This window comes from Haemaphysalis longicornis, unplaced genomic scaffold, assembly GCF_048455015.1.
Source record: "Haemaphysalis longicornis isolate Haplotype H1 unplaced genomic scaffold, Haemaphysalis longicornis Haplotype H1 scaffold_4, whole genome shotgun sequence".
NCBI lineage: Eukaryota > Metazoa > Arthropoda > Arachnida > Ixodida > Ixodidae > Haemaphysalis > Haemaphysalis longicornis.
Window position 1 is genome coordinate 39,193,091 of NW_027526361.1, and position 16,461 is coordinate 39,209,551.

General features: G+C 48.2%; 1 protein-coding gene across 1 annotated transcript in view; it reads right to left on the bottom strand.

Moving 5' to 3' along the window:
- The window catches only part of LOC144179721 (cubilin-like), a 158,025-nt gene continuing 141,564 nt past the window's right edge, over window positions 1–16,461 (bottom strand). The window contains 11 exon segments of the mRNA XM_077708164.1: window positions 1–176; window positions 2,844–2,955; window positions 6,375–6,625; window positions 7,499–7,679; window positions 8,931–9,130; window positions 10,345–10,498; window positions 10,694–10,947; window positions 12,673–12,838; window positions 13,184–13,398; window positions 14,617–14,991; window positions 15,040–15,115. Of these exon segments, the coding sequence (XP_077564290.1) occupies window positions 91–176; window positions 2,844–2,955; window positions 6,375–6,625; window positions 7,499–7,679; window positions 8,931–9,130; window positions 10,345–10,498; window positions 10,694–10,947; window positions 12,673–12,838; window positions 13,184–13,398; window positions 14,617–14,991; window positions 15,040–15,115 (2,070 nt within the window). The 3' untranslated portion in view covers window positions 1–90.

Here is a 16,461-nt window from a genome sequence, read left to right on the forward strand (position 1 = left end):
TTTAAGTAAGTTTTTTTATTATTTTGCTCCCAGCATCTGGGTAGAAGATCACTGCAGCTTGCTCTCGCGTTCAAGCGAAGATACCAGGGGTTAAAATTGAATTTGCACTGCTGGTTGTGGCGATGGAGTAGTGGTTGTAGATTCGCTCGAGGGCAGTCCAATGCGTATTCGTTGATCTGCGAGCACGAAAAAAAAATCATGAGCGATTTCTATTTGAAGGTGGATCACCAGCAAAGTTTCTAAAAAGTACACAACACAGGATCATGATGAAGGGTATGAGCGAATTTTATTTCTCTTGAATGTTGACAGCGGTCATCCCTAAGAAAGACATATACACGCGCGCCCGTTTATTTCAACTACTGATATTAAAAATGGGGTCTATTTATAATGTACTGAAAATGGATATCCAGGTGATGAGATGCATTATCTCCAGATATAAGTTAATGCTTTGATTTTAAAAATAGCTCTTATTGTTAACTAATCTGGCCACTCGTATTCAAGTGATGAGACGCGTGATTTCGAGATCCAAACAATGGTTTTAACGGCATGCAACTTCGGTGGTGGTGACTACATACAGTGGTGCATTCGTTTTCTAAGGCATTGCGCTATAGAAGGCCTCGCTCTTCAGAGATCGTGCGTAGCTTGTGGAATTTTTGTTTGCGAACATGAAAAATGCAAGGTACCCTAGCCTGATACATTAACAGTGGTATTGCCACATGCAGGGCGAGGGGAGAAGGCTGCAGGGCAGGTGGACATATGAGGCCAGACAGCTGGTTATCGAAACAAAACGGTTTTATTTAACCAATCGGTAGTACCGAGAATTTTGTTGCAGGCAGCGCATTAAGCCAGTTCCTCTGCAATTCATTAAGGTTACGTGTTTTCAATGTCTAAGGACAGGACATTTTGAAATGTTTCAGCATAAAACCAAAAAGGTACTTTTCTTTGTTCTCACTTTATTTCCTCACATTGTGTTGTCAATTTGTTGCTCCCAATTCCTCAAATCTTGAATACACCACTGACCACTTTCGAAAATAACAAATCAAACTCTTTTTTTTAAATAACACGTTTATAGAGGTGAGTTAGAATACTGTTAAACCTGGTTGTAACGAAGCTGATAAAAATTTGCAAGTTTTCATTACATGCAGGTTTCAAGTTAAGGCTCCCATAAATGAAGCAGAAACTAAATCAAAATACTAGATATCATAGATAGTGAACTCGCCCTTTAAGAATTTGTTTCACAGGGAAAAAAATGCATACTTTGCACCTCCTGCTTTCCCACAAAGTTATTCAGTACACAGCACTCCAAAGAATCATAACTTAAGTATCAATTTTGCCCTTTGACACTCTTCGGTGCCTTAACCAGTTTCAAGGACCGAACGGATGCTGAAAGGGCGCCTTTTCACGAACTTGATGGTCTTTGCCCACTCAAACTTTTTGAGCGGGTGCTAGTTGGGATACTGTACCGGACGGCAACGTTAATCTTTCTTGCCGGCGGAGCCGGCACCTGAACTTGCGAGCTGGTCTTGAAAAGACAAAACTTTTCGTTTTCTGACAGCGGATAACTCATCACCAACGAAACTATACCTCAGAAAGCAGCAGAGACGCGTGATTACGCACCGACAGCTGGGCCTAATCGACACCATACGCACACTGGAAACACATGGTAGTTTGCGGTGTGGGCAAAGTTCACTAAATTAATGCATATCTCCCGCCGATTTCTCAGAAAAAGGGCAAAGAACAATGGCTCATCATCGTAGCGCGTTACGTCAAGGTTATCCGTAGCCATGCATTGAGGTCGCAAGCACATGGGTTGCAATGGAGCTGGCAATGGGAAATTGAAAAACTTTGTTAAATCCAGGAATTCGTTACATAGAGGTTCGCTACATCCAGGTTTAACTGTATGTGCTGGCTTCATTTGATATAATGTGCTGGGACGGCTAAGTAGCTAAGACGTACTGCCAAGTTTGAGGCCACGGGTTGGTATCCGGGCTACGACAGTGTTTAGCTGATGGAGGAGAGAAATTAATATTCACCCTTACAAGTGAGCTGAGTGCACAAGTCGACACAAGAATTGAACACAAGAAGTTCCCGCAACTCTGGTGAAATTCTGTAGGTGTCATCGTAATTGTGAACAAATGGGTGAGATGCACATACTAGTTCACACGATCTGCGTTGCTGCCGCCTATAGTAGGCTGCAAGTTGTGTATATTGTTTTCTGTATTGTCCGTCAAGCTAGGTACTTTCACCGCACCTCTCCCTAGATTTCTGATTGATTGATTGATTGATTGATTGATTGATTGATTGATTGATTGATTGATTGTATAGGGTTTAACGCGCCGACGTAACGCAGGCAATGAGGCGCGCCGTAGTGGAGAACTACGGATTAATTGTGACCTCCTAGGGATTTTTAATGTGCGCCGAAAATCTCTTACACATGGGCGTTTTTGATTTTTGCCTCCATCAGAAAAGCAGCCGCCGCAGCCGGGAATCGAACCCACGTCCTCCTGCTCAGCCGCACAATCCCTAGATTTCTTTCAAGCTTCTAAGAAGTAGAGGATAGCAGTTTGTGCCGTATGGAAGAGAAGTCTCACATGTTTTGTGGTGCCACTTGGATCTAAAAGGAACGCTGGGAAGAGCATCAAGAGTCCAAATGAAGAAAACACACATGGCACACGATTGGCCACTGGGATGATGTAAAGTGGTTGTCGAAGGTTGGTGAACACATGGTAACAGTTAACCACGAGGATTGGAACTACACCATTCTAAAGTACGCACGGCTAGGTTTGCTGTTTTCTCTGCAAAAATCTCAGTTTTACGTCGCTGACTGTTAATAGGAGCCTTACCATCGTAGACTGCCTTAAATCTTGCATAGAAGCCCGGACCAGAGTTCTTTTCGTCCGTCACCATCTTAACCAGAAGTTGGCTGCCCGTAGATTGCAGTGTGGCTGGCATGTCCTGCATTGAAAAGACGTTACACGTTGGTTGAAGGGTTGTAGTACACACTTTATAGGGAAACAGGTGGTTTGTATCCAGAAGAGATACTAGACTCGAAAACGAGCAAAGAAAAATTTCTGGGGACACTTAGGTATGCCTATGTTGCTTGAAGGCGCAAGCATTATGGTTTCCACTGTCACTGTAGGCCTCCTACATTTCAGCATTGTTGGCGCAATCGCGGGTTTGACTGCGCTTAGCTGATGCTGAAATTTCTGGCAGTGCACCCGACTTCGAGGGCACGACATTAGCCCTGACGAACGCCAGGCAGTTTAACGGCTTGCCTTGAAGCGCTATGGAGTCTTAAGTCATGTGCGCTCATGGAGCTATGAGATACTCACACTCGTCTCGTGTTTTATTTCTCATCTTGGCACGATTTCATTCAAAAGCGGTGTTCCTTGTGCGCACGTGGAATTTCGGGGCGACCCGCTGGATTTTTCGTGTCGTACCCCATAGCGTGAAAAACGTGCATTTTTATTTTACGAGTTTAGCAATCCAAGAATGCACGTCTTATGCAGAATTCAGACATTCCTAGCCAAGAGCAATTCTTGGTAGCTGGAGAAAAGAACCCGTTGAACCATGAATAATCCGCCCCTGCGTACAGAGGTGTCCTACACTCTTTGCAGCAACCTTTCCGGTCGGCCGATACTGGGTGGGTGATTATCATGATCTCAATATCATGTTAACTAATGGGCGTATACTGGTTGGCGCCACGGAACGATGTTTACGCCTCACAGGCAACCGATGTAGGATTATTTCCACGTCTCAGACTTACGTACAATGATAAGCAAACAGCCATGTTAACTGCCACGTGCCTCAGTGAGTACACACACTGACCAAAACTGCACCCTCAGTAGTCATGCTGCAGCTTGATTTTTACCGCTGTCAGTGCCGGCATGGCTGCATTCGTATGCACTGTAAATCTGAAGTTCACGGACAAAAAGAAACACTTTCAAATAAACGTCCACAGAGCAGGATAGCCTATGGCTTGGCCAGACGCCTAATCAAATGAAGTGTCAGTAATTTGAAGTATAAACAATCAATAAAATTCAATCAGGAATCAATTTTAATCGGTCCCTAATTTCAAACGTCGGACTCCGAAATTCAGAGCACCCTTATATGCACCTGTCTACCGATTTGTTCTTTTTAAACACGAAAGTGTTCTATTCCGGTATACACAAAGATTTCACTGACGTCATTTCCGTGACAGTACAACGAACCAAGCGGCCTGTAAAGGGTGCATTCCTGCACACAGGGTCTTCTTGCGGGGAAGCAACCTTCAGTATTAAAGAGTGCGTTATATTTAGGGTTGTTCGTTTTCAGGCTTTATATCTTAACACGAAAGATTTTACGCACGGATACACAACGATTTCACTGACGTCATATCCGTCACGGAAATGACGCCAGTACACCTTTGCCGAAGCGAACCGCCAGCAGAACGCCGCTCGCCAAGCACAGCCACAAGATATCCGCCGACTCGCAAATCATGCTCAGCTGCACATTTCACTGTCGTGTTTTACCGATTCTTAGTAGGGGTGTGCGAATATTCGAAACTTCGAATATTCGATTCGAATTTTTTGGTATTCGATTCGATTCGAACGACACTTTTATGGTTCGAAATATTCGAACCACCCAAAACTAAAAAAAAAAAAAAATAAATTCAGAGCGTGTCTCAGCAGCGAAGTCGCGAAGCATATACACGGCAAACGGTACGTGCTTTCGCAGACTGTATCGGTGTTGTTGTTTTCTGCTCGCGAAAACGCTCTGCGCACGCTGAACGCGCGCTGACACCGCCGGGAAACCACCCCCGCGCTGCACGCGGCGCGGCCGGCGGCGTCAACATGGCGTCGGCTCCAGCCGCGAAGTGGCGCGGGCGCTCGGGCGACCGTTTCTAACCGCTCTTTAAAATGCGGCTCAAGGGAGACACAAAGTTGCTTGTGCGGTAAAGGAGCTGATAATGCATGCGAAAACGGTACTATAAAACATCATCCGCGCCGCTAGAAAGCGCCCGTAAAATATTTGCCGGGGTGCTAAGCCTAACCATCTCCGGCGGAGCCAAGCCGGCTGTCTCGATCTCATCGCAAGTAGTCAGGCTCCTCCATACTGCCGCGCGCGTCGAGGGTCATTTTCTGACCGAGGTAGGCGCTACCGCGGGCGCGAAATCGTCGATGCGGGCGTGAAAACAGCGTTCGCAGAGCCTAGGCGAGCGAATCGCGTGCAAAAACGCACCATGCGGTTCACGCTTGACTGTTGCGGCGTGTAGCGAGTTTGGGCACAGCGAGTGAGGAGACGAGCGCGAAGCTTTACGTGCTTCAGAAAGGAATGCTTTGCGACATGGAGGTTAAAAAAAGCAGAAAAAATTACGAATTTCTTCACGCGAAAGTAAGAGAAGAAATAAACGAAAACTCTTTTCAGCGCTCAATTTTTTGGTCTGTGGTTCATACGAATTTCGGATGATACGAATATTTTTCGCGGTCCCGCAAGATTAGTATCACCGAGATTTTACTGTATCAGCGCGCGGCAATGTGCACGGGCTCGGGCATGCCAGCCACTATAGTGTCTCAAGTGAGCGGCTGATTTCGGTATCTGGTGGAGTCGTGACGAGCAGGAGGTTGTCAGTGCTCCCCGAACATGTCGAGCAGTTAACCTTTCTCCATGTTAACATTTAAGTGAGTGCAGACCATAACCTGTTGAGTGCAATGGTATTGTGTAATTTCTAATTTTACTTTGTATGATTTGTTGTGCAATAAAGTTGCAGTTTTTGTGTCTCTAGATGGTGAAAACTTTAATTTTACAAAAAACAATAAGTATTCGAAAAATATTCGATTCGATTCGAACTTTGTTTTTATTCATTCTGAGGGAGCAGCGCAAACTAGACAGGACAAAGGGTAGGACACAACACGAGCGCTTGTCCTGTCTTTGTACTGTCTAGTTTGCGCTGCTCCCTCAGAATGAATGTATACCAACTGGCCCAGTTCTCGACTTTGTTTTTATTATTCGAATTCGCTTCGAAATTAAAAAAATTGATATTCGCACACCCCTAATTCTTAGTGGTTGATTCCTCTGTCATAGCTATGAGAGAGGAATCAACCACACTTTTTTTTTTTTCTCACTTTCTGCCCTCAAATTCTTTTATGCAAGTCATACTGTAATCCTTTTGCCAAGACTGTTTTTTTTATTCCGTATATTCTCGAAAATTCCGTTCCTACCGGTTGATGGGACCTGCACAGGTGATCACATGGACAAAATGAAGGGCATATTTTGAGGTGCGGTATGATTTGACCAGACCTTGAGCAATCCTTTGTATGCGTGCGCACATTCTCTCAAAGGCCGCTTTTCGGTGCACAAAACGTGTAATTTATCACCACAGCGTGTCGGCGTACCTGTCCACAGAGGCGGGTGATTTTGGCATCAGGGCTGTCTCGGTGTCCGTTGTAGATGTCAAGGTAGTTGGCGTCACAGGCGCTAGCAGAAGAGTTGAAGGCAAATGCTACGAAGCTGAGCTGGAGGGTGGCCCTTGCACGCCCGGTGAGGTACCAGACGCAGGTTGCGCTCTGCTTGAACGTTTCCGGGTAGCCAGGGCTCGACAGGGCTCCCTCGCTTGCCGTCACGTTGCCCCCGCAACCGGCAGGTGCTGCGTCACGGTATTTACAGTAGCTCGCTATAAATTGGTTTTCACAGCTCGATTTACTTAGCTCGCCCTCTACAGGAGAAAGCTGCACTCTCAATGCCAGTGAGCGAAAGACTGACCATGTGAAAAACCGACAGTCCTCTGGGCCTTCCTAATAAATTGCTTCTGCAATGATGGCACATGTGCATTCAAATGTTCTTAATTAGGTTGTAATCCTCACGATCATCATCAGGTTGATTTATACTCCCCCCCCCCCCCCCCCAATAAAAAGAGTCCTGTCCCACAGACTTTCACTGCTCCTGTGTCATTCGCATAAATTCTTTACCCGAAAATTATCTCATCCTTCCATCGAGTTCTTTGTATCACATGGTCAACCCAACTACACTTTCTTTGGTTTTGGGCTCAGGTGTCTTCTACGCAACAAACAAAGCTTAAATTACGCTTCATAAATAAAAAAATAGGGCAGTATTCTGTCTCGTTATACGAGGACATATTCGAGAGCATTGCTCACTTTGCTTTAGCTACGCGCTACAAACTCGTTACATAAGGCAAAGATGGCTTGCAGCAGTTGAGTACAATTCGCACAGCAGTGAAAGGAAAGTGCTTGTCTTCATCATGACCACGACAGTACGCACTGCGCCGTTCATCCGCTCAGCAAATGAGTGGCATTGTCGGCGATTCTGCACTTCTCTTTATAGATATTGCAGTTCGGTCTTTGTATCCTTCATTGAAGTCCTTTCGTCTGCCAAGGTGCAAAAGCCCGTGACAATATTGGTATATGCGCATGTGCGTGTAATGGGAGCCATGCGCTCTGTATACATGTCTGTGTGGACATAACAGCTAGGCGGTAAGCGAAATGTGAGTTGTGGACGATACCTCCTGCGGGGCTACTGAAGTACATCATGAGGTACCGATGGGACCAGCCACTTTGGATCTGGTTGGACTGAGCATTCTTGACGATGATGCTGAGGTGAACACCCGTAGAGAACACTGGGCCCGGGTTGATGTCCCCGCACACATGGGACAAGACCCGCGACGAAGCGCCACCGTCACGCACCTGATGAAAAATCGGGCGATGCTTTTAGAGGGGCCTTTAAACGCAGCGTTTAGAAGATCCGAGGCACATTCTACAACATGGTGAATAAACATGTCCTTAGTTTGATAACAGCGCTAGGACATGACACAAAGAGGGCGACACGAGACTGGACGCTGAGTCTCGTGCGCCCAGTCTCGTGTCGCCCTCTCTGTGCCCTGTCCTAGCGCTGTTATCAAACTAAGTATGTACCAACAAGCCCGCATTAACACAGTTTTTCAAAACATATCCTGTAATATCAGAGGAAACATTATAGGGCACATAACAGAGGGAACTTACAAATAGGCCTAAAATTACCAGGGATGCTTAGAACTTTCTAAGAATGTCAAGACAAAAAGCCATAGACCTTCTGCTGATTTGCTCTTGAAATTTAAACTTTGTATCTACGCCCGTTATTACTTGACCAGCCCCCCTGGATAGCGCCCTCCGAAGCTCGTTGGACTCGCTCGCCATCGCCAGGAGCCTGCTGTTCGCCCCCGTCGGTACGTTCACCTCTCGTGCTGGCACGTATTTCACGTGTGGCAGCGGCATTCTTCCTCTAACGCTGCGCTGCTTCTCCCGCTTCCCAGAGCCCCCTCCGCACCCCCCCCCCTTCCCCCCCCCCCCGGCACCGTAGTTTTCCTTTCCTCGGTGTGCGCTATCCCCGGCTCACGCTCCTATGTATTGTACCTCACAATTTTCTCTTCCTCAGAATTCACGCGCTTGAACCGCAGAGACCAAAGGCCTGTAATTGATTGGCCCTTTCAGGCACCCACTTGAAAGTTTCACGGCTTCATACAGAAATACAGCCGCTGCTATCAGCTGGCTCATTCTTTCAGTTGCCTTAACAACCTAAGAGAAAACATTTGAACTGGTTTTAGCTGGTCTCTTCTGGTTTCTGCTGGTCCCAACTGGGACCAGCAAGGCTTTTCAGTTGGTCCCAACTGGGCTGCTGTTGGGACCAGCAAGGCTTCAGTTGGGACCAGCTGGGCTGTTGTTCGGACCAACAAGGCGGCAGTTAGGACCGACAGTTGGTCCCAGTACTTTTTGGTACCCAGGTGGTCTCTGCCATAATGGCCTGTTGCAACCACCAAATTATTAGCAGAAACCAGCTAAAACCGTGCAACCGTTACGACAAACATAGCTCAAAGAAAAGCCGATATTAAACGGCATGTCTGACAGAATCTGAGCTCGCAGAGTCTGGTTGCTCGCGAAGGGTGAAGGGATGCACAGCACCTGCATGAAGACGTTGGGACAAGAGTTGTTGACCGGGCTGCCCACGTTGAAGCGGATGAAGTAGAGAGCCAAGGCAGACATGGCTGTGGTGTTGGCCGGCGCCACCGTGAGCAGCGTTGGATGCGCTGCCGTGGTCGTCCAGCCGGGATAGTCGACGTTATGGATGATGCCGCTGGGCTGGCTGTAGGTGAGGTTGGCATCTGCGGGTGCATGTGAACATGTGACTGTCCGTCTGGCAAGAGATGATGAAGCAAGCTCTTTTTTGTTGTTTTATTTAGCAAAAGAAAGTTAAGTGCCCTGCATCGGACCTGTGCAGAAAACATTGTATGGCTCTGAATTTGAGTACATGGGTGCACTTGCTAACGATACACTATTTTAACGCTGCTTGCACCTCTGGATATTTCCATTTTTTTAAATCACTTTAGTATTCACATGGACAGTATTTTATTAAGGTCCCGAGTGCAGGGCCATACAGAAAAGCAGCTCTTTTTAGAAAGTCCTTTTTGAGCACTAATTACCAGCTAGATCTGCAGGCTGCATCAGATTTAACATTTTAACATGACAGTGTTTTATTACGGGATACACAAAGATTTCAATGACGACATATCCACCACGGAAATGACGGCAGCACAACGAAGCAAGTGGCCTGTAAAGGGTGCACCCCTGCACACAGGGTCTTCTTGCGGGGAAGCAACCATTAGTACTAAAGAGTACATTATACTTAGGTTTGTTCGTTTTCGGGTTTTATATTTTAACACGAATGCGTTTTATGCCGGGATGCACCAAGATTTCACTGACTTCATATCTTCCACGGAAATGATGCCGGTACACCTTTTCCGAAGCGACCTGCCAGCAGAACGTCGCTCGCCAAGCACACCCACAAGACATCCTCCGACCCGCAAATCATGCTCAGCTGCAGATTTCGCTGCACATTTCAATTTCGTGCTTTACCAATTCCTATGACTGAGGAATCAACCACAGTTTTTTTTATTGCTGCTTGTGCAAGGAAACTCTTTATCTGACTTGTGCAGAATACGTCATGCATGTAAATAGCAGCTAGCTTCCATGAGATAACGAATTGCTCAATCTCCTTGCATTTCATGCTCTAGTAACATGTCATAATTGTGAGATATATACGAAAGCTACATAAACTCAGCATAAGCAAATCACGCAGAAAGCTCCCAGACATTTTAGTTTTTCTGACGCATGAGCTGCAATGCTTTAAAGCTGGCATTCCAAGTTTTCAAAAAAAAATTGCAAGTTCTGTATTCAATATAAAGCATTTCGTAAAATTTATTCGCACCATTTCGCTCGGTTTTAGCAATTATTTTTGTGTTCGGGGCCGAACTCAGCTTAGGGGTTTTCGGCGTTTTAGCAGGGAACGGTGTAAGAAGCGGCCGTGACAGCGTCTTACCCCGCATGGTGCCGTATTCGAGCTTCAGCTTCGCCTGGCCGCCCCGGCGTCCCGTGTCGAGCAGCAGCTGGACACGGCTGGCAGCAGCGTGAGGCTTGAGCCACTCCTGGGGGGCGCTCATTCCGCACAGCCGCAAAGGACGCTGGTCTGAGTACTGAGAGGAGAGAGAGCGCAGGGCTGATTCAGTGGCGGTTACAGGGGGGCACGGTGGACGCTATGCCCCCTCTCGAGTGCACAGATGGAATTCCAGCAGGTGTACACTCGAATAGATCTACACTCAAGATATGCTTGCCCCTTGCAGATATCCCCTGCAGTTTGTCGCCCCAGCACATCCTGCGTATAGGCTCACCTTCTCATCTGTGATCAGTGCCAGGTAGGCACCGTCCTCGCACGGAAGGCGCATCTCCTTGACACGGATGATGACGTCGCGGAATTCGCCTTCACCATAGGTGCCGATGTGCGGCACGCCGTTGAACGTCACCGATTCCTGTCCCCTGAGGACCCAGAGGCAGCGCACGTTGGACGGAGACCCACTGGGGAAGCCGGGACTCTGCAGCGTCTGCCAGGCGTCACCGCTCACGTTCAGGGTACCTCCACATAATGCTGCAAAAATCGAATGATGGCAGGTGGTCAGACGGCCAACGTTGTAACTTTGCGCCGCACTCCTGATGTTTGGAAGCGCCAGCACTAACTTCATAACTACCACCAACGGCATTGCATACAACACTATTCAACTAGTAATATCGTGTAACCTAAAACATGGGGCGCCTGGTGGTGTCCTTTCGTTATACTTCTGTTTGTGTGTACAGCGCAGTTATCGAAAGAACCAGCCGTCTCCGCAACAATGTTGGGCTAACCAATACATGTACCAGTCTACAAGGCAACTGCACTGCCAAGCATAAATATACTTTGCAGGAGGATTGTAAAAATATATCCCCATGTGTCCCGAAGAATACGTCGGCATCACTCGAGGTCGTGGGTGTCACACTGAATTGGAGCACCTCAGCGGGCAGCAACTGGGCAATGACCGACTTTGCAAGACAGACGAAAGCAGTGTCAACATGCGTGATATGGGCAACTGTTGCGCCCTGTGTTGTATGTATGCGCTCTACGCCAGTATTATATGCATTCTCAAGTGGAACCATGTTGTCATCGTTTGGATATTCTCAAAATTTCTAGTGAAATTCCCCGCTGTTCTAGGGAGCTGTTCTAGGGAAATTCCCCGCTTTTTTGCACCCGTAGGACGGGGAAAGCCGCTCGTTCGCTTAGCTCCCAGGCCAGTGTTCTCTGCACGTGCCGTGGCTGACCCCACGTGTTCTCCTCTCGTGCTGTATAAACACCCTCTTCCTCAGCCACCCATTCGCACACGGCGCTTCATATTTTAATATAAGGCGGCGAATATTGCACCTGAAAAAAGGTCTTCCTAGCCCTGCATTTGCGTGTGGGAGTGAAGCCGACTTAAAAAAAAATCTACGTAAGCTTGGTCTTTGTAAGCTGGCTTTGCCACATTGCGTGATGCACAGTGAAGCCAACTCATAAAAAAAGAGAATAGGCGGAAGGGGCGCGAACGCGGCGGAAGGAGACGACGATCATCGGTTTAAAGAAAACCAAATTTTGGGGGTTGAACGCGACAAAGGTACCCCTGGGCTATGAGGCGCGCCGTAGTGGAGGTCTCCGGATTAATTTTTCCCTCCTGAGGGTCTTTAATGTGTGCCAAATTCTCGACGCACGGGCGTTTTTCCTTCTCGCCCCCCTCTGAAAAGCAGCCACCACGGTCTAACTCTCTGAAACAGGGCCGTCGTTTTGAAACGATGCGGTAGCGCCATGCAAATGCACGTGTTTTCGGGTTGGGGCGCCGCTTTGAGGGGCCCACAAGCTAGGACAAAAATCCCCGAGGGGAGCACTGTAATAAGAGTTCAAAGCGACACGCGAAACGACTGGGGAAGTGCGGGTCGCTTTTCGCCCTTGTTACAGTGCTTTTCTCGGGGATTTTCGTCCTTGTGGGCCCCTCAAGGCACATTCCTCAGAGCACCAGCACATTCGTTTTCCGACCTGGATGACATTGACAGATTTCACCTAATACAACACCCCGCGTGAGTAACGCTAATGCCACTACAGACACAGCGCCCTGTATACATAGCCCTGGCTGTATAGCGCAGTAACATGCGAACCAGACGAAAGCGGTAAGTGACACAGCCTTCACAGATGTTTCGCAAACGTGCGGCACCACGCTACTATGAAGAAGACCTTTATGCCTACGATGTGTGGGGTTGCTTACATCAAGCAATGAAGATCGCACGACGTATTCGGGTGCACGTATATACTCACGAGGAAGCTCTCGGAAGGCGGCGGAGAAGGCAGGTTTTTCCCCTAGATCCTTCGTGACCATGTGCACGAGCAGCGTGTTTCCCGCAGACCGGAGCGGAGCCTCTGGTGGACGTTGGCCGCACAGCCGTATGAGGGGCTCCTGCTGCTCATCTAGAGAGTCCCACACCTGCGCGCGTGCGTCGTCACTTTCACACGGTGTTCGTCTCCGGCAGCTTGAAAGTTTGTTCCAACAACGAAGGCAGGCGCAAACGCGAAATTGGCCAAGCTGGTGGCGATTCATTTCCAGATATTGCAGTGAAAAAGTGCGAGACAGTGACACGGCATGACACTGCCCATTTTCGCCCTACGCCTGTGTTTAGATAGCTTATTTAATCTACTTTGCCACCATTTTCGGAAATAAGGCTTCAAACTACCCATAGCACATAGCTGTTCTCACTTGCATTTTTTGTACGTCGATCAGTTCCCGCTTGTTTTTGGGGTTGTTGTTATTGTTTAAAAGAAATGGGCACACCTCGAGGAATTCAGTGCTGGCCGCGTTGCAAGGCTGTGTACCGTTGTCCAGGTTGAGCGCCGTGACGTTGAGCTCGAGGCCATATCCAGAGCGAGACACGATTGTCCAGAGGCAGTTGAGTGGCCCGCCCGGGTAGTTGCCGGTGCCGCTTAGGCTGGGGGGCGATATGACACCGGATGCTTGGAGAAGGGTGCCGCCACAGCCCTGGTTCACACCTGAGGCAAGTACAGACACAAAATGTGAAGGGTAAGACGGAACGTCCGAAGCCTACCGCCAACATTTTTTCCCCTTTTGTCACTAAATAAAACGGGTCAAAACTCGAACGGTTAATTTTACGAATGCACTGTTTTGCTTGTTTTTTCAGCCTTACAAGCAGATGAGACATCTGCCTGAAGCAATATAGTTAGTATTAGAAAATGTGACTCTTTAAACCTTTGTAAAATTAATAATTCTTGCGATTGTAGCAATAATTCATTACTTGAAACAAGTTTTCCTATACAGTGTACACTGTCCGGCCCTGTATATAAATGGGGAATGTTAACGGGACAACGCTTTACAGCTCTGGTATCACTGCGTGATTCAGCGTGTAAAGGCTCCTTCGTAACTCACCGATAGACTCTGGGGAAAACTGAAAGACTCCTTTCTGAAAGGCACGTTTCCAGAGGCCTAGGTAAAATCAAATTGAATGTGCGCCTCTTAGTGTTCATTCTTTCGCGTATCCAGTTATTAGGATGTTCGCGAAACGTACCGTCGTCTTCCCGATAACAGCTAGCCCTGGCTGGCCGAAAGCGACCCCCCCCCCTCCCCCCCCCCCCTTCTTCACAATATTCCCCGTCTGAAGTATTTAAAGGGACCCTGCAGTACTTTTGTCAAGCTTTTTTTCTAAATCTTAAATGCTTTCAGAGCATAGTCAACAAACACATCCAGTACTTAAATAAGGGGTGAAAGCCAAAATTACTGCTCTATGCCCAATCTTGAAACTAGCTCAAAAGATTTTTCTCTCTTTTCCCAGTCTTGGCGTTCTTTGAGCGCTCGAATCACGTCATTACAGCAATGTAACGGCAGAGTCCCTCAATTCTCTGATAACGGCTATTGGCCGATTTTCTGTTGCAGCACTAAAAGCATTCTATAGCCACTTTAGAAAACCAGCCACAAAGCAAAGCCGAAACGAAAGGCGCGATAGATCTGCTTCGACGAGCAAATCACGCAGTGCCGCTCCAAGCTGGCGATAACTGTAGCTTACACAGTGATTCCAGACGCGATAAGAGTGAAAACGTTTATCGGAACTGTTGCAGAGTCCCTTGAACGCGCAACACTCAATCGTAGGTAATGCCGTCTGTCTTCTCGCAAAAAAAAAAATTCGTGCGCCTCTCGTCGCATTCACGCGTGTATCTATTAGCCCTCAGAGTGGAAGCTTGGACAACAAGGCTTACCGAGCGTGCTTCGGTAGGAGGCCCTGAAGCCTGTGCCGATAACGTACATGGTGTTCATGGCCAACACCACGGTCATGCTGCGTCCCGTGCTCTTGAAGATGTCCGGGCCGCCCTCGCGGCCGCAGAAGAGCGCGATGGGCGCGGCGTCGTCGCCCTCTCCGTCCAGCACCTGCACGCGGCTGGACACGAAGCCGTCCGTGCAGTCGGTGCTGTGCACCGTGCCGTGCTGGCTGTCGGCCAGCTGCAGCCGGAGCTCCACCACCCGGCCCTCGGTCACGCGGATGTTCCACTTGCAGCGGGGGCTGTTGTCGCCTTCGGCCATGGACGGAAGCATGCTGAACGAACCGCTCTCGCCCGTCAGGTTTCCGCCGCAGCCTGGGAAAGTACATTCCCGGTGTTACATCGGTGGATGCGTCCCCGAACAGGGCTCCGTTGCCTCCGTCATGTAGTGGTAGCATCGTGGACGAGTGGCGAGTAGAAGCAGCTGTCTTAGTGTTGGCTACAAAGAGCCGAAGGCAAACTTAACTGGTTTACTGCATGGCGAGAGGTGAACAACGACGATACAGGAACAGCACCCTTCAGGCCGAGCTTACAACATGACTCGGATAGAGCAACAGCAAGATCCGATCCTGTCAATCAAATAAATTATGCGCTCGGAGGAACAGCTTTTGTAGTGCTTTGCACACGGGTCGAACACGGTACAGGCACACAAGAAAACTCTTTCCCGGGTTCGTGAGAACCGGCGGTAGCAGCGAACGTTGAGTCAGATCGAGGGGAGGGGCGGAGATCTCGGCGGGCGGCGCCACTGGCAGTTTGAAGTCTATGCATGCCTCCGCTAGAACAGTTTGTTTTGTATTTTTGCAGCTGCCGCGGCATGAGTCACCGCTGGCGTGGCCCGCGTGGCGGGTGCTATAGTCTCAACGTGTTCGAGGAAGGAGGACTTTCTGGCAACGCACAGGATAACTTCGCCACACTACACCAACTTGTAGCACGCGCACGCAGGGTAGCGGCGCGCTGAATCGTAACGTGCACCGGGTATTTATACCCCCATTCCCTGAGACCTCAGCTACAGCGTTACACATTTTCATAGCAATTCGCTAACACCTACACAAAGGCAAAGTTTGCAGTTTAGAACAGTTAGTGAAGAGCTTCCATCGTCGTCCCAGTGTTGGATTGGCACTCTGGCTAAGACCGAGTATGAGTGTAATGTTGCGCGAGTTGATTTTAAGTTATATTTTTCGTAGACACATATAAGGAACACTTCTATAATCAAGAGCCCCGATATGGAGGGCGCGGGAACAGTTTAGGCTAGCCGGCGTCACACAATTTGCCCTGAAGCAAATGCGCAGAAAGTGCGATAGCTCATTTCAGCGTCAGGCATTCAGCATGAGCCCAAAACAGCTTCCAGCAGTGTGCTCTCGATGCTCTTCGGTGTGCAGGATTTTTGTCGAAGAACAGAGCTTTAAGTTTATATACATACTATATACTACCTAAATATTATATACCTAAATGTGTATACTAACTTTATATACATAATTCAGGTAACAACTGTCACCTGAAGTATGAAGAAATGTGAGGAAGATATTTGAAAGGTTCGCCTTTAGGCATGGAACACAATTGCGTTATCGTCTTCGGTGGTGAGGAAGCAGTGTAGTGTGCCCAGCACAGATATGCAGCAGCAAATCCGTCGCAGGCGTGTCAGGAGCGAGCACGCGCTACGGCTAATTAAGGTCACTCTACATATATATAGTCCTACGCAGCGTGTACTCCCGGAGGCAATCTATATACTTAAATGCGTTCAACGTAGTATTTCTTTCTCTATGGACGTAGTGCGGCGCACCGCAC